Source organism: Zonotrichia leucophrys, chromosome 13, assembly GCF_028769735.1.
Source record: "Zonotrichia leucophrys gambelii isolate GWCS_2022_RI chromosome 13, RI_Zleu_2.0, whole genome shotgun sequence".
In the NCBI taxonomy this organism is placed as follows: domain Eukaryota; kingdom Metazoa; phylum Chordata; class Aves; order Passeriformes; family Passerellidae; genus Zonotrichia; species Zonotrichia leucophrys.
Window position 1 is genome coordinate 10,662,990 of NC_088183.1, and position 17,820 is coordinate 10,680,809.

Genomic DNA, 17,820 nt, shown 5'->3' on the forward strand with positions numbered 1-17,820 from the left:
CAAGAGCTTGCTGCTGGGCAAAGGAGGAAATTTCAAGGCTCTTCTACCAAGATATTCATACAGAGCTCTCCTCTGTCTGCTGGGTAAATGCCCCTCACACACTTGATGTTAGAAATGTGCTCTCTGCACTGTGCAGGCAAGATAAATGCAACAAACACGTTTCAATCTTGACAGTTTTAGGTAACTTTTTTCCATTGCTGAGGATTTTTAAGAGACTGCTGGGGAGCCAGGTAGGTTAAAGCCCTGGCATTGCAGCTCAAGTCTCTCCTGAGCTCTTTAATTTGCACAAGGGTGCAGCTTCTCCCTGGAGCTGTGGGAGGAAACATCCATAGGAGCCTTGCTGATGGCCATCCATCCACATGGCTGCTCCAAGGTGGAGAAATGTTACTGCTCTTTGTGTGAGAGATTTGTCCCTGGGTTAAATGTGTATACAGAGTCACAGAATGGTTTGGTTTGAAAGGGACCTTAAAGCTCATCTAGTTCCACACCCCTTCCATGGGCAGGGACACCTTCCCCTATCCCAGGTTGCTCCAAGCCCCATCCAGCCTGGCCTGGAGCACTTCCAGGGATGGGACAGCCACAGCTTCCCTGGGCACCCTGTGCCAGGGCCTCACCATCTTCAGAGGGAAGAATTTCTCCCTAATATCCCCTCTAAACCTGCCCTCTGTCAGTGTGAAGCCATTCCCCCTTGTCCTGTCACTACATGCCCTGGTGCAATACAGCCTGTCCTGGGAATATGGGCAGGCTGGGGCTCCACCAGGCTCCAGCTTGAGTCTGTTTCATGTGAACATTGTCTGCAGCCTTTTTTCAAAAAGATCATCTGATTTTAAGAGTTTGGTCTCTTACTTAGAGAGGTCTGAAAAACTAATTTAATATTTAGCTAACAGCTGTGAAAGGAGTGTAGTGAGAAGGATGTGATGGATAAGGCTTTCCTTCAGACTGTGGTATACATTTGTTAGGATCCAGTTTAAACCCAGAAAAGTGAGGAAAGCTGAGTCTCTGTGTATAAACCACAAAGAACTTTGAAGGTTCAAAATATACCCAAAAACTAGATTAAAACCAAATGAGGCTAGATATTGGTGCCAAAAAATAGATGTATTTTTTATTTAATAGTAAAAGAGGCAAAGAGAAAAGAAAGAGAAAAATAAGGGGGGGGAGAGAGTGACAGGGGTTAGGTGGAAGCATCACCCATCCAAGGGTCCCAACAATGTCTTGTCTCATTTTGTCTGGTCTGTGGTGGTGTGGGTCCCACACCATGCTGCCACATGCCAAAGAGTGCAGAATTCCATGGACAAATAGGACATTTTGCACTATGCATTAAAAAAACAGTCAAGCATGAGAAAACAAATTGGGAGTTTCTACTGGGCAAAGGAGGAAAAGAGGCTGAAAGAGTTCTCCTTGATGAGAGTTCACAGGCCAGCTCTTAAGAAGGGTTTGCAAGCTCAGTTTAAGAAAGGCCATGAAAAGCAGGAAGAAAATCCAGCAAAGAAAAGCAAATTGGGACTCAAAAAGGGGAAATTTGAACTGATCTTGAATTTGACAACTGGAAAGAAATCCATCTGGTTCTGGGTTTCTGAGGGTGAATGTGTGAGTGTTTTGCACTCAGACCTTGCAGAGGTCTCACTGACTTTGAGGAAGAGGAGACTGAGCTCTGGCCTAGGAGCAGCATTTTGTGCTGCAGGAGGAGCCTCTTGATCCCTATGGATGCTGCTGGGTCACCTGTGGCTTTATAACATGGCTGAGCAAAGGTGAGCTGCCACCACCATGAGCATCCTCCTCCCACAGGGACTGGGAGCTGGTGGCACTGCCAGGCAGTGCAGGAAGGCTCTGTTTCCTCCCCTCCATCAAGGGCCTCCTTTTGGAGAGTGCCCAAGCAATAAGTTTTAGCTTTATAGCAACATTTGGTCCTGATGTACAAATTGCTGAGCTTAACAGGGACGAAGGGGCAATGCTTTACAAACTACTCTGGATTTAAGCAAGTCCATGGAGATGATGGTCTGGAGGAGGTTTCCATTCTGGAAACAGCTGCCAGTTCCATGGTCTGGATGGCACCAGTGTGCAGCGGGCTCTTGAGGTCAGAGGAGAGGACCCAGCCCTCTCCTGTAGCCACCCTGGACTGAGTGTGAATCTGGCCCAGATAATTAAAGGTGATGGCTTTCTAAAAGCTTTGCTTCCACTCATATGGGCCATTGCTTTTATCCCAAAAAAATGTTTATGATCCTTCTTTTCCTCTCTGCAGCATAGTTGAGTATTTTCTTTATTTCCCTTGAAATAATAATCAGAATCTGGGAACTGGGAACACATAGCCTGCTTGTGTGTGTATATATATGGTTGGGTTTTTTTAAGACTATAAATTGGGGAACAGTTAAAATTATATTATTCCTGGCAGCAAAATTCCTTTTTTAATAGACAATTTGAAGTTATTATGTTGGAAGCAGTTTTCCCCACGTGTTTGTGCATGTGTGGTGTGGAGGGAACTGTGCCTGGAGGGCTCCAGGCAGCTTCTGAGGCAGGGGGAGCTGCTGGGAGCTTGCTGAAGGCTGCAGGCTTTCAGCTGATGGTAGGAAAAAAGCCTCAAAGACACAATCTTTCACTTCTGAAGTAAGCTTGGTTTTATCAATGGACATTTTGCCTTAGGAAGAACTGAAGAGTTGGACTTTCAAGATCTTTTTCTAGCAGGATCTGGTTTTTACTTCTCTTAGCTGTTGGTTTTTACAAGGTTTGTGAGTGCCAGTGTGTTCTCCTGTGCACTAGGGATAGACACTTGTTTCTAATTAGTATTTATTGGATTATTTTAGTCAAAAATAAGCTTTGTATCAGAGCCCCACGATATACACTTCATTATTTGCTCACAGGATGGTGTTTTATTTCCCTGCTTGGCTTTTTATCAGCTTCAATCTACTGAAAAGCTGGTGGAAGGCAGCTGTGTTGGGGAGCTGCCCTAGAACAAATTAAACCAGGTTAAACAGATTCCTGCCTCTTACACATCATCTATGTCTTTCATCAGCCCAAGCATGTTTGTGACTCAGATGGCTGGAAATAGCAGCCAATGTGTGTCCATGGGCTGTGTCCAGCTTCCTGCTGCTTTTCCCAGTTGCTGGGGTTAGCTCCTCTCCCCATAGTGAGTTTTTGCAGGCAAAGCCTGGCTCAGGTGACATTAGCAGTAGGTATTGCTTGGTTTATGGGTGTGGATGGGACTGACTAATAGGACACCCATGTATGTGGAATTCCATGTGTGTGGAATAACACATAGGTAATGTTTGACATCGGTAAAATTGTAAAATAATGTGGAAAATTTGTCATTTAATGGCATCTGAGTTCCTGACTTGAGGTCATATGACAAAAATATTTCCACAGTTTACCTTGGGACTTGAAAAGCAAATGGAAATATGAATATCAAGCTAGACCCTTGACTGATGTATTTCTCACACTGTAAATGACTAATCTTATTTGGGGAGAAAACCTTCCTAAATGAATGTGGATCTGTGTGGACAAGGGTGCTGCAAGTGAAAATCCCAGGACTGGTCCCTTGGCCTTGGGTGTTGCCCATCCTGCCCATGGACCTGCCTAGCCTGGGTTTATCCTGTTTTCCTGATAGAAATGGAAGGGATGGCCTTGAAGTCAGGAGCACAGCAAGTGCCCTCAGAGTGATGGAACGTGGAATAAGAAGTAGACTCACAGCCTTTCTTTTAAAGAAACAGCAGATGTGCTTTTAAATAATAAATGCAGGAGAAATAAATGCAGAATATTTGGCAGTGGCTCACCATGGAGAAACAGCAAATTCATTTGGTTGGGGACCAAGGGGAGCTGTGTAGATTCAGCACAATTTAACTGCAGGTCAAGCCTGAATTTTCCTTTTCCTGCTGCACATCTCTGTTTTCCACAGCACACGTAAAATGTTATTACTGCAAACTGCATGTCAAAACACAGCCCCTCCATGTGTATCACACACTATAAATCTCATGTTTTCTGCTTTCTTTCTCTTCCAGGATAGTGGCCCTGCCCAGAGCAGGAGGTCCATGCCCCATGGAGCTGGGGGCAGCCCTGTGGACAGCAAGCAGATGCTGAACATGCAGCATCACCAACCAACCCGGCTGTACACGAACAACAGCTCTGAGTCAGCCCTTCCAGGCCAGCTGAGTGGACTCCACATCACTCCTGCACACAGGTAGGAGCAGGGCAGGGCTTGGCTCTGCATCTGCTGCTGCTCCTGCTAACTAAGGTTCAGGGAGTGCACAGAGGCTGCTGTGCTCCTCAAGCTCCTGAGGTCATGGAATCCTAGACTCACTTCAGTTGGAAACACCTTCAAGATCATCCTCTCTAACCATTGACCTAACTCTGCCAAGTCCATCAGGATGCTGGGCTGGTCAAGTGTAGGTGGGAGGAGAAAAGAAACTAACCAAATAAACAAAACAAAGCAAAAATAAAAAGGCTTGGAGACGGCAATTTCTGAACAAAATAGCCACATTTACATAGGTAGCAACTGCAACATTAAATTGAAGCTTGTGAAGCAATGCTCAGGTTTGCATCTTGGTGAAGGTGCTCACTCTCCAGATCTCTGTTAAGATCCTTCTTTTGCTGATGTTAGTAGGCAGATTAGTGTCCCCTGGGTAGTCCCCCAGCTGGGATTAATGCCAAGGAAGACAAGAGGAAGACAGGTGTAAATTGGATAGCAGCAAAAATTTCTTCACCAACAAGGTTGTCAAGCCCTGGCACAGGCTGCCTTGGGCAATGGTGGAGTCACCATAATTGGAGGGACTTAACAGACATGTGGGTGTTTCTCCTGGGGACATGGTTTAGTGGTGGCCTTGGTAGTGCTGGGGGAATGGTTTGGCTTGATGATCTTAGAGGGATTTTCTTGCCTAAATAATTCCATGGCTCTGTGAGGGTCACAGACAATAATACTTTGTTTATACTTTGTTTTTTCAAAGTGTATCTCCGAGGCAGGATGGAGGGTGCTGCCCTCCTAGGAGTGGGGATCACCTTGCCACAGACCTAGGAGCCAATACTTGCCCTGGAAGCTGAAAGGATGAACTCCAGTAACTGGGATGTTTATAAGTGTAAGATCTGCTCAGTGCAGCTGTCCAGGAGGCTGAGAAATAAATAATGCTCCTAGGAAAGAAAAGGCTTTTGTGTAGCCAAGAATGGTTTGGGTGAATAACCCAGACTTTGAGACAAGCCAGGTTGTGGACTGGGATGCTTTCACATGGCTTATGAGGATCTGATTTATGTTCTTCCAAACTGGCAAAATATCCTGCAAGAAAGTAATGTCTGTATCACAAAGAGAGTTTCTTTTCAGCTTGGGAACTCTGTGTCTGCATGAATCTGCATTTCAGTGATGCAGCAAGCCAGCTCATTCCCTGTGCTGCTCTGGGAGAGTTATTGAAGTTGGAAAGAGGAGAACTGCACAGAAAATAGAGAACAAAATCTGGTATTTTCTGCAAATGAGCCTAAAGCAAGGACATTCACTTGGGTCTTTGGATAGAATTGGGGCAGGAGTGCATTTTCTTTGAATTGCAGTACATTTTCTTTGATGAGGCTGGGCTGGTGTCATGATTTGACACTGGCCAAATGCTGGGCACCACTAAAATCACTTGCTTACCCTCTCTTGCTTTCAGCTGGGTAGAGGAGAGGGCAAAAGAAATAACAAAGGGCTCATGAGTTGAGATGAGGACTGGGAGAAAACAGAGTAAAAGGAGGCTAATGAGAAGTAAAATAAGCCTTTAAAACACCTATTTCCCCCCCCCCCGCCAGCCCTCCTTTCCCAGTGACAGCGCAGGACAAAACAGGGTGTGGAGGTTTTGGTCAGTTGATCACCTGAGATTTTCTGTTCGCTCAGGGAGAGGAGTCTGTTCTCTGCTGTGCTGTGAGTCCTGCAGTGCCTCACTATCCCTGGAAAATCTGCCCCTGCATCGTTTTAATTTGCTTCTTAAATATGTCATCACAGAGGTGTTACCAACCTCTCTAATTGGGCCAGCAGCATATCCAACTTCAGAGCCAGCAGAGATTTGTTGTCAGACATGGTGGAAGCTTCCAGCAGCTTCTCACAGACGCTACCCTTGTGGGGCCCCTCCCTGCTGCTACCAACAAACCAGGCTGTGCCAAATTAACACAGCTGGCCAAAACCTGCCCTTTGCCATTGACAATGTGTGAATTGATGCAGGAGTGAGCTGTAGCAGGGTAGAGAAGCACTGGGAGCACACCTGTGGGGTTTGGACTGGTTGGGAGTCACAGGGATGGGTTCATGGCTCTGCACCACCCAGGCTGGTCCTCACCTCCCACAGGGAGCAGAGCTGCTGGAGAGTCACTACCAGAATATGGAGCTGTAGCCATTCTCTGAAAGTGACTTTTGCTGGAGGTTTTTTTCTCCTTCCTTCTTTCTTTCTTTGAAAAGTGAATGTTATGTCTTTTGTTTATTTGTTTAAGCAGACATGAATATAACACTGGTGGAGAAAATGATCCAGATGATAGCTAAAGTATGTGAAGCTGATGGAGTTCAGGGCTCTTGCTGTTTTTACTGGTTTTATAATGACCTTGATGACCCTCTCTATAAAAAGGAAGAGGAGCCCCTTCCCCTGGAGCTGTGCTGTGTGTTGGGGCCTCTGGAGCACAACAGCACTCGGATTCAGCTTTTCTCAGCAGGACATTTAAGCATATACCTGAAATATATTTGATTCCAGACCATGCTTTTCGTTTTTTGATGTTTTGGACTGGAATAATGGTTTAAATTGCTGTTTGTTGTCTGTGCATCCCAAACGCTCCTCATACAGAGCAGGAGCAGGTCCAGGCTGGAGGAGGAGGAGGGTTACAGGGCAGCCCCAATGTCCCCCTCCCTGGTGAGGTGGTTTTTTCAGTTAAGCTGTGCTCTGTGTTTGTGATGCACCTACAGTAACACCAGCTTCACAGGAAGCACTTGTGGGTGGTGAGGAATTTTGCTGTCCTGCCTGGCACACACTCTCCAGATGCCCTTACAAGGGGTGGGTGCATGCCGTGGCCTTACACAGTTAATGAAATGCATGTTTTTTTCCCATTTTATCAATAAATTCCATGAGTAGCGAAGCAATTTACAGCATTTGCAAGCAGCTGCCCTCTTTCCTGAAGGCATCTGGTAACTGGGCCAGCCCTTGCTGTGTTGCTCAATGGGAGCCCAACAGGGAACAAGTTTAACCTCCTCGGTTCAGCAACTGTTCCTGTGCCAGACATACCTCCAGGCAGGGAAACACATGAAAACAGAGGTGCTTAATTGAATCTGTGGGAATGTGGAGATTTCAGTACGTCCCTGATGAGCTGACAGTAGCTGTTTCTGTTTGACTTGAGCCTTTCTTTCTTTGCTTTAAACCAGCATTGACCCCGTGAAGTCTCTCCCACGGAACAGAAATGGGATTGATGTGGAGTCCGATGTCTACAAGATGCTCCAGGATTATGAAAAGCCCATTTCAGAGCCAAAGCAGTCTGGATCCTTCCGGTACTTGCAGGGCATGTTGGAGGCCAGTGAGAATGGTAAGGGGGTTGGCACCCAAGCACCCTCCTGTGAGGAGACCACTGGGATGGCAGGCTTCAAATCAGTGTTTCACATACTCGTGTTTACCAGATTTTGTGGCTGACTTGAGCACCGTGTGAAAGCTGGATTTGTAAGCAACGTGGCAGCTGTTTTCTGAGATGGTTTATGAGATGTGATGGCCTTAAGCAGTTGTGTAAGATCACTGTTGGAGAACCTGGTCTGGTTAAGTAAATGGCATTTGCATAAGAACGTGGGATGGTCCTCAGCAAGACAGGGATAGAGATCAGGAGCTCTTGGCTCACTTCTCAAGTCTGTCACAGCTTCCTGCCCATGTTGTTAACACATTAAATAATAAGATCCCCAATCTATACATTTCAGCTTCTTTTTTATTTTATTTGCCTTTCACCATTAAGTCTACTGGGGCTTTTTTGTTCAAATTTTTAGGCTTTGCTTTACAGTCTTACAGGGCAAGACCCCTCTTTCTGTTTCCTTCCAAGGGCCCCATACTGCAATCATGTGAATCCAGGAACATATCTTTTATGAGAAAATACCAACTGCTGTAAATCTCATTATGGAGCCGTGAGAGGTAGTGAGTTGGGCTGTTGCATTTCAGTTTCTGTTTGTGTAAAATGTTGGAGAAGTCTGTTCTTTGACTGGAAGGATGTTGATTCTTGCTTCACAAGAAGCACAATTGCAGGTAAATTCTGATCATCATGGAATTCCACCAGTGTTGTTTTTCTCAGTGGGACTGAGCCATAGTTGCAAAGCATGAGGTAGGATCAACCTCAGAAGCACTAGTTATATTATTGTATTTTATATTAGTAATACAGCCCCTGCATTGGCAGTATTAAAGCCCTTGAATTGATGTTAAATACAAGCCTCATTTGGACCTTCAGGTCCTTCAAGACCTCCAGGAGCAAGGACAAATCTGCTGCTTCTCCAGTCTCCTTGTAAGGAAGAAGTAAATGGGAAGTGACTGTGTTAATCCCAATTAGTAATGCTGCTGCCTTCTTCCCTGCTCTGTGCCAGGGAAAGGGAACAAAATTCAAACTTTGCTGGTTTGCTCCTGCCTCCCCCTGCATCCTGCAGCCCTGGGCTGGCAGAAACCCAGTGCTAGGAGGAAGGGAGAAAGTAAAGGCTGGGGAACAAAGAGGTGCCAGGACAAATCCCCACATCCTGAGACAGTGCAGCAGTCCTGAATGTGTGCTCATCAGCATTCTCTGGCTCTAACCTATCACCAGTGCAACCCTGTGTGTTTGACTGCAGCCTGACAGGCTGCTTTTGGTACCAGCCAGTATGGGACAGGCTGGAGCAGTCACTGTCACCTGGGTTCCACCATTCTCCCTCTCAGTAGTGTGGAGGGGATGTGTGACTGCCTGCTGGCACAGCCTCACTTATGCCTTGGTCATTCCAACGCTGTTTATTTCACAAGGGATGAGAAATTAGGTGAAAAGCATCTCTGCTTGGCATGAAGCTCTGTGATGTTACAGCACGTTTTCAATCCTAAATGTTCCTGCTGAGTTTGTTTTACAGCTGCCACCCCTGCTCCTTTATCCTTAAGCCTAAAATTACACATTTTAGGCTTGAGCCTGTAAATTGACCTGAGCCTGCTCTGCATTGTCCTTTTAAAGTCAAGCTCTCCTCTCCCAAGGAGCTGAGTGTCTTGGACAACAACCTGTTTTATATAGAATGTATTCCTACTGGAAGCATTTTAGCCCTATCCCACACCCTTAGGGAGCAGTGCCCACCCTCATATGCACCCATAACCCAGAAAGGACAAAAAACTCCAGCCATAACGTGGATGGCATGGTGGGGGCTGTGGAGTTAAAGCATTTTACTGCCTTGCTGAAGACCATAAATCACCATGAGACTGGGCTGGTAAGTAGAAGGAAATGATACACAGTTCAAGAAGATGGGAAGCAGCTTTCTCTGCAGGGTTCATTTTGCTGTAAAATCCCTTTTTTTTTTTCCTCTTCTTTCCTTTTTTAAGCAGCTTATCCAAGCACTCTGCATGAGAGGCAGTGACAGCTTAACTGTTAAATGTTGGCAGATGAGCCTGTCTAGTCCAAGCATGCTGTGTCTCATGCTGGGAGAAGCCAACAGCTTAAGCAGTTGCTTCAGTTTATTCCCAGCAAGGCAGCGGAAGGATTCACCAAGGGGCTTGGCTGGAGCCAGCCAAGTGCTGGGGGAACTCCTGGGGTGGAGTAGCCCTGCTCTGCTCTTGGGCAGGCACTCCTGCATGTAGGAAAGCTCTTGGCATTGCCCAACACTGTGCTGTGTTTTGGGGAGATGGGGGTCTGGTGGGAAGTTGGTCCTTTTGGTTTTACCCCCTCAGCTGGCACTGCCGGCAGTGTTGGCCTCTGTGTCAGAGCCATGGCTGGAGAGGGGGGCTGTGGTGGGAAGGTGCCTGTGCACCCCAGGGGATGAGTCTGGGGTGCACCCTCCTTCCCATCTGGGCCCAGGACAATAAACACTCCTGGGAGAGCAGGGGTCTCTTTTCTGAGTAATGCCCTTCAGAATGTATCTGTGGTGTGACCCTGCCCCAGGGCTGTGAGCAGCCAGCAGTGGTGATGTATCAGGCTTCAGGTACGCAAAATTCCCTTTAGGAAAGGCAGAGATGCTTCTGGAGCCATGGGAGGCACTTACACTGGATTTTGCTCTGAAGCTGCCGAAACTGGCAAAGAGTATACGCAGATACCTAGGTCAGAAAATGCTTGTGGCCTGCTGAAACCTTCTGGGCATCAGGACTTGAAGCCCATGTTTACAATGGACCCTGGACTGAACCACCTTGGAAGCCCAGGGAGTGTGGCAAATTAGAACTCTGGAGATGATTTGTTCATCCAAGAGCTCCTCTGCTGCTTTTCCAAACTGTGAGCCAACTGGTCCTTCTTCATGAGCCTTTCCTTTCTATGACCTTAGGCCATCACAGAGGAACCATAGATCAATATATGCCAAACAGACCCCAGTCAGTTGTCAGCTGTGGAAAACCATGCAGTCAATACTGGAAGCTTTTAAGTATCCCAGGGGTTGGCAACAAGCATGTTGGTGATGTCCAGAATTGGAGGGCAGATGGTAGATGGTCTGTAGGGAGTGGGAGCAGCAACACTGAAAATTCTGCTAAGATATTTTTCATATGCACAAAATCTTCATTACTTTCTTTCCTGTCGTTGGACCTTCATTAAAGGAGGCCTGGTGCCTCAGAAGACCTTACCTTCTATCACAGTATTTTGATTTATATTGTTTGAGCTTAAATATGTGCTCTGGGAAGAAAAGTGCATGTGATTCTATTATTGTTTGGTTCAATTTGCCTCATTCTCTGAAATTCTTTCATGGATGGAACTTTTTTTTTAGGGGGGTGGGGAGGAGTGGCTTTTCTGAGCTCTTCCCTTTATTCTTAACTCAGTAAGTAGTATTACAGCCAAATTAACCTCTCATCTCTAGATCACAGCTGCTGTGCATTTTGACAAGGTCTATGTCTGTTGAGCTGGGGCTGTCCTGAAACTTCCAAGGGAGTTGCAGGTCCTGTTATGACAGGCAGGCTCCATCTGACTCTGAAAAGGAAAAAAAAGGAAGAAGAAGAAAGAAGAGGGGAAAAAACAGCTCTGAGAGGCCAAGTTTTGGCCAAGTTTTCAATCTGTGTCTTTCTAATTCTTGGCAGGTGAGAAACTCGACAAACTGAGCAACCCCCGGAACATCAAGTCCCCAGTGCCAAAGCTTGGTGGCCCCATGTCTGGGCTGCAGATGCTCCCCGAGTGCACCCGCTGCAGGAATGGCATTGTGTAAGTGTCCTGCCTCACCAGGGCCCCTGTGCAGTGGGGACAGTGACACTGGGATGTGGCTGGGTTGGGTCCTGCCCAGCATGTGGGTTAGAATTTATGGCAGAATACCTTCAATCTCTTTCTGGCTTTTTCTAACCATATCTAAACCTGAGCAATGCAGTTTGGATTGCCCCTTTTAAGGGAATCTCGCAAGGGATTATTTATGGGATGGTTTGTGCCCTGCTTATCATAGTAGCTGCCCAGGGACTATGAATAGCACCACAGCACCAAGCACTTCTTCACTGCCTTACAAGGGTTGTGGGAGAAACACCTTGAGTGTTGAGAAGAAGACAGCTGGTTTTTTTGTTTCTTGAAGAGTTACTCTCTGACAGATGGATGTTTATTTCAGAAAGTATAGGTGGTTTTATGCTTTGTTGTTATTTATGACCTGTTGTAATTTGTGTTCTGCTGCAATTTACATCCTACTCATGCCAAATTTGCTGGCTGAGTGTGAGCAGTGCACATGCCTGCAGTGGTATTGTTGCTGGAGCTGTGAGTGAGGGTCTCTGCTCCACAAGTCATTTTGCCTGCAAGTGCTCAGCCCCAGTCCTTGCAGATGATTTTCAGATCCAGGCTGAGTGTGGATATTCAGGGCTCTGTTTTGCACCAAGCTGTGGAACGGTGCTGCTGGGTGTGGAGCACCCTGCCTGCAGAAGCACAGTGAAGCCACACCTGGAGTGAGGTGGCAGCTTTGGGTGGGCTGAGAACCCCTGATAACACCCTTACATGTCCCTGCACGCTGCTTTCCTCCACTTACTGTTTCACTTGAGGCAGCAGGAAAAGCTGTTCATGCTCCTCGTTCCTCCACCTCACTCGAGCTCTCCGGATCTCTCGCAGGGGCACCATCGTCAAGGCTCGGGACAAGCTCTACCACCCCGAGTGCTTCATGTGTGACGACTGTGGCCTCAACCTGAAGCAGAGGGGGTATTTCTTCATTGAGGAGCAGCTGTACTGCGAGACACACGCCAAGGAGAGGGTTAAGCCCCCCGAAGGATATGACGTGGTGGCTGTTTATCCAAACGCCAAAGTTGAACTCGTCTAAGGCTGGGCTGTGCTCTGGAGAGGTGGGATGGCCCACCCACGTCCTCCTGCCAGCTGCAAGCACTGGGGCTGTAATCAACCCCCATGACCAAAGCCCAAGTTCAAATGCCTTTTCCTAGATAAAACCGTTTACACTTGGGATCTCCGGGGAATGGTGTTGAAAGCATTCAAACAGCTTTTGCCCTTCTTTTTGACACTCTGCTTTTTGCTGTGTTGGGTTATTAGTCTGTGCTGTAATCTTATCCAAGATCTATGTAAATATTGATTAATTCTCTACTCTCTTTCATATAAAACCTGTATTCCTTTTTTTTTCCTTTTTTTTTTTTGTGCCCTCCTTCTACTGAAGATGTTTTAGAAGATGTTTTAAAAGCTCAAAGAAAATAAGGCACTTTAACAAAAGAAGCTGTCTCTTATGTCCTGACCCTAATCTCCTGTCCTGTGGCTGCCCAGTGATTAAAAACCAACCCCTGAGAGTCAGGACAGTACCAGTGGCTGCCTCACTCAGCTGCATCCCAGCAGATGTGCCAAGGAAGGGTGGTCTCTTAAAACAGTAATTACAGTGAGACTCTCTGGACCAGGGCAGTGCAGTTTGAGGCTGCCAAGGACTGATTCAAGTTCCCAAGAGATCTCCCCACTGAGTGTGTCATGAGGCCTTTTTCTTCCTCCTTCTACTCCTAATTCCATTATTCTGTTATCTAATGGCTCAACCACACCTTGAAAGGACACTGCAGCAGTCTGGAGCACCCTTTGATTATCCCCACCTCCTACATTTCTGCCCACAGCTGCCTTTGCTTTGGCCATTGTGACTATTCCCCAATTTTTGCTGTAATTTTACAGTCCTTTATTTCTAAATCCTCAGATTGCTGCTATCTGGGTCTGCCTCCCAACAGAGAGGGGGTGATAAAATCCCTCCAGGCACTTAGGGAATAACCAGAGCTTGGGTGAGCCCCAGGTCCCAGGGCAGCAGGATTGTGTTTATACCCATCTCCTAAGGCTGTGCTTTCAGCCAGGTCCATCGTCCACTTTATTTGACAGGGAAAAGATTTAGTGGCTCTTGAAATGCTTCTATGTTACAGAAATGTGGGTTTTTTCATGTTAGAGGGAGCTGACTTGCTCAGCTGCTGGGTGCTGCTGTGCAAGGTGATGGGAGCTCTGTCTGGTAACACGAGGTTATTTCTGCTTTGCAACAGCCTCAGTCTTCTTCCTCCTTATTTTGAGAGAGAAAGGATGTGGGGGAGAAAAAGAAATGCTTGTGCTTGCTTTCCTTCCATGGAAAAGGAAATAAGAAATGGAGTAATGGGAAAAACATCCCTTTCCCTCCTGGCTCTCCGTAAGAGGGAAAATTGGGGATTGGAGGAGGGTTGGGAACATAGTCCTAGTTGGGGCTGAGCAGGTAATTTCTTCCTACAGGTTCTGCACCCCAGAAGGGATTTTAGGGTGCTGTTGGTCTCCATCTAGACCTCTTCATGCAGTGCTTTACAGGGACACAGCAGCTCCTGCCCCATGCCCTGCAGCCTCCCAGCAGCCTGGGCTCCCTTCAGCTGGGTACCACAGAGATGCTGGCTGTGTGCATTCCTGCTAGCAGGGGAACATCCAGAGGACATCCTCTTCCTTCTGCCATCAGGAATTTTTAATTATTAAAGTACAAGAAATGTGGAACTTTTATCACAGTGCTGAACCACATTTTTCTTGTATTTGCATGGCCTTGCTTGGTCAGTTGGACCCTCTGAAGGGGGTAATATTTGGGACAAGTGTAAAGGAGAACACATGGTAATCAGGTGGGAAGCATTACTGCCCTGGTTTGCAGGGCTCTGCTTGGAGCTCCTATGGGTGCCCTTGTCAGAAACATTTATTCTGAATTCCTCTGTTATCCTTATACATTGCTGGTTTGAGCTCTGGTGCCTGTAGCTTGAGAGTTCAGGCTTCACCAAAATCCAGAACTGAATACAGCCCAGCTGCATGATGGAAGACTCCCAACATGAATGGCACAGGATGCCCTTCCCTGTTTCCAGGCAGGCAGTTGGAGCTCCAGTGGTGCTGTTTGTCACTCCCTGAGGCTCTTGTCCCCATTTGACTCTACCTGCATGGTGGCCATGTCCTGCAGGATGCCAGGAATCTGCAGCCTTGATAGAGGGAGCACCAAGAAGTTCATAAGTGGGTTCATTGCCCTCATTTTAAACACCCAGCTGAGCAGGCTGCTGCCAGGGCACCCTTGGTGGTCTTGCTTGGCTGCCACACCAGTGGGAATGCTGGGCATGGAGCTGTTCTTCTAATGATCCCAAGTTCCCTCAAATCAATATTCCCACATGGCATCTCCTGATACCCTTTCTTAGGAGTAATCCATTCACCTGATTCCCCTGCAGAGCTTGGAGCTGCTTTACTCAGGCCCATCCCAGGGCATGTGGTTTCCTGGCTTCAGACCACCCTGTTCCTGTTGTGAGGCTTGCAGGAGCAGCCACAAGTGTCACCTTCTCTGTCACCAGATAATGCTGTTAACTCTGTAAAATGTGGGGAGGGTACTGTTTGTATGAAACAAAAAATAAAATTGTATTATGGGTTTTGTCTCACATCACTTGGCCTTTGCCTGGTCTGTATGTGTGCGGGTCCCCTGGCATCCAGGTGAGGAGGACACCGGGTAAACTTCAAAAAGCATCTTGGAGATACAAATTGCATCTCCATGCCAATTGTAAATGTGAAGTACTTTCCACATTTCATTGAGAGCTTGTTTGAGGTTTGGTCTGTGTTTTGGGGGAGTTGGTGTGAGGTTTTTTTAACTTGGGACCTTCCTGGGATCCTACATCCTATCAGGTGTGGAGGTGGGAAAGGCCACTGTGTCTCTGTGTGTTCCCCCACTGGTGCCTGGCTCCTCTCCACCAGTGGGACCCAGCCCACCCTGTGATGGTCCAGAGCTTTTCTGCCTCTACTCCTGCACAAGGCTGAAGAACCAGTGGTTTTGGTGATGTTTAATCAGCCACAGTGACACTCCAAGGGATCCTTATCCCACCTGATGTCCCAGGCTGTCACCAGACTGGAATCCACAGTTCTGCAGTGCTGGAGTGAGCTGGGCCTTCCCAAGGAGCGGTTACTGCTGGCCCTTGGAGTACAGAAGCCCACTGGGTGGTGGGAGTGTGGGAGATTGGGAGGGGAGGGCAGGCTGGGGTTAGCAGCTGTGTCAGAGGGATGTTTGCTTCTGTAGCTCAGTCTCTGAGTTTTAACAGTCGGTTGGGATTCAAAGCACTGGTGTATGGGAAAGTCAGAAGGGGTGTGAGGTAAGTGCCTCCAATATTTAACCTAAAAGGTTTGATTTGGCAACTGTTCACATATGGAAATTGTTGTCTGTATGTGCCTAAAACATTTAAAAGACAAAACCTCTGAGGCTCAGCATGTGGCAGAAAAAGTTTCCATAGGGGAAAGAAAAAGTTTCCAGTGTGGGTCTGTGTGACTCTATGTCTAATTTGTACACATATTCAAATAATTAATATGGTTATGACTCTCCAATTAGTGGCTTTTCTATTCACCCTTGAACACACACATGTGTTGGATGTATTTCTTGGTTTAGCCTCCACCATCTCCAGCCCTTCTCCCCTGGGCATTGATGCTGGGGGGCTTCAGCCCCTTGGGGGGATCCCCACTGTGAGACTGAGGGGTACAGAGAGCCTGGGCAGCTCTGGGGCCCCCCAGACCCTCTGCTGCCCACACAGCTACTCTGACCAGCCCAACACTGGGAGCCTCCTCTCTTCTTCAGGAAAAAAAGAGGCACAAGCTCCACCGTGATGAAGCACAGCATTTATTAACTAAATGAGGTGGGACCAGGGCCAGACTGATGCAAGTTTTAATTGTTTAACTTTTTCCATGTATCATTAAAGTTTCTTACTTAGCCAGGCATTATTTCCACCACCACGCCCCTGCTCTGCTGCAGCTTTTGTTTGGAGTTGTTTAACTTTGCTTTTGTTACTACTGGTCTGCCCCAGGGACTGAAAAAATCTCAGCTTGTCCATTTATCTGAGGATAAATGTCCTGTGCCATAGGAGGGGGATTGAGGGGAAGAGGCTCTTTGGAAAAGTTCCCTCTCTTCCCTTTCTCATGTATGAAGGAAGCTATTTTCATTACTTTAGGGAGGAAAAAAATAATCTTCCCTTTACACATATAGTAAAACCCAGAAAACTGCTCCTGATTCTAGAGAAACTTATCTGCAAGTTGTCTCAGTTTCTCCTCAGCAAATACTCTCAGAGCTCTTCCAGCTAGGACCAGCTTCTCCCCCCGCCCAGGACATTTAAATATTCTGAATTTTTAGGTAGTCCTAAAGCAGTTGCTTGTGCAGGGAGCCCAGTGGGGAGGGCTTGGGCTGGGCCAGAACTGATTTCAGGGCAGTTCAAGAGCACAGGGCCACACTTCACTCTGCAAAGGTTCTGCACCTTAGTCCTGCACTCCCAAACCTGAAGGGTTGCAGGAGGCCAGTGATGAGTGTGTCCTCCCCAAACCGATGGGAGTCTGAGGAGATGCAAGCTGCTGGCACTGTGGGACCATGGGTTGGGAGGAATTGGGCTCACCAGTGGGACATGGACACCACCACTGGAAAATCCAGCTGAAGTGGCTCTCCAGAGGCCACTCACACCTTGCTCCTGTCCCCAGGCAGCACCAGCCACCATGACCCTCCCAAGAGGTGTCCAGCCTGTCCTTGGAATGGACAATCCCAGCTCCCCAGGCAGCACGTCCCAGGGGTTTTCCCCACATCTGGGGCAGTGCAGGGGATGTAAAGGAGGGCATTGGATACATGATGTGCAGAGGAATGTATGGGATCTGTAGGCGATCTGGTGGTAAATGGATGTGCCTGGGCTGCAGGGGGCTGTAAAGGGTGTGTGGGGGAAGATGAGGGGAAGATGGGCTGCAGGGGGCTGTAAAGGATGTGGGGAGGGGATGAGGGGCAGAGGAGCTGTCTGGCTGCAGGGCCATGGGACAAGGCAGAGCTCCATCCCTGCGCTGTGCTGTCTCCTGCTCCATCTAGTGATGAAAGCTGAAATATCCAGCGGCTTCCAGCAGGCTGGGACAAGAGCCCGCTCTGTGAGAAGTCCGGGCACGGTGAGGAAGTTCCTGAGCGAGAACATCCAAATCCTCCCAGAGGGCAGCACTTTGGGAAACGTCCGGCAATGATCTCTCCGGGAGAGGTCGTTTCACACCGCAGTGATGGGCTTGAGCATCTCCTCTCTTCTCTGGAGGTTCCTTGCTCCGATGCAGCCCTGACCCACATCACTGACTCCGACCCGAAGGCTGGGGCCAGGGAAGCAGGACGTGCTCCTGCTGCACAGGAAGCAAGTGCTGGTCCTCGCCAGGGCCAAAGCAATGTCCCTTCCCCACCAGGAGTGGCATTGCACCAGGCAAAATTCCTGAAGTCCTTCCTGCCTGGTGGATAGCCTTGGGAAAGCTGACTGCACTGGAGCAGGTGGGCTCTGGGAGGCTTTA

At 47.8% G+C, this 17,820-nt stretch overlaps 1 protein-coding gene across 1 annotated transcript in view; it reads left to right on the forward strand.

Moving 5' to 3' along the window:
- PDLIM4 (PDZ and LIM domain 4) overlaps positions 1-14,929 on the forward strand; it is a 43,505-nt gene extending 28,576 nt beyond the window's left edge. Inside the window, exons 4-7 of the mRNA XM_064724785.1 lie at positions 3,990-4,168; positions 7,343-7,500; positions 11,160-11,280; positions 12,157-14,929. Of these exons, the coding sequence (XP_064580855.1) occupies positions 3,990-4,168; positions 7,343-7,500; positions 11,160-11,280; positions 12,157-12,361 (663 nt within the window). The 3' untranslated portion in view covers positions 12,362-14,929. The remainder of the gene's footprint in view (positions 1-3,989; positions 4,169-7,342; positions 7,501-11,159; positions 11,281-12,156) is intronic.
- Positions 14,930-17,820: the final 2,891 nt, after the last annotated feature.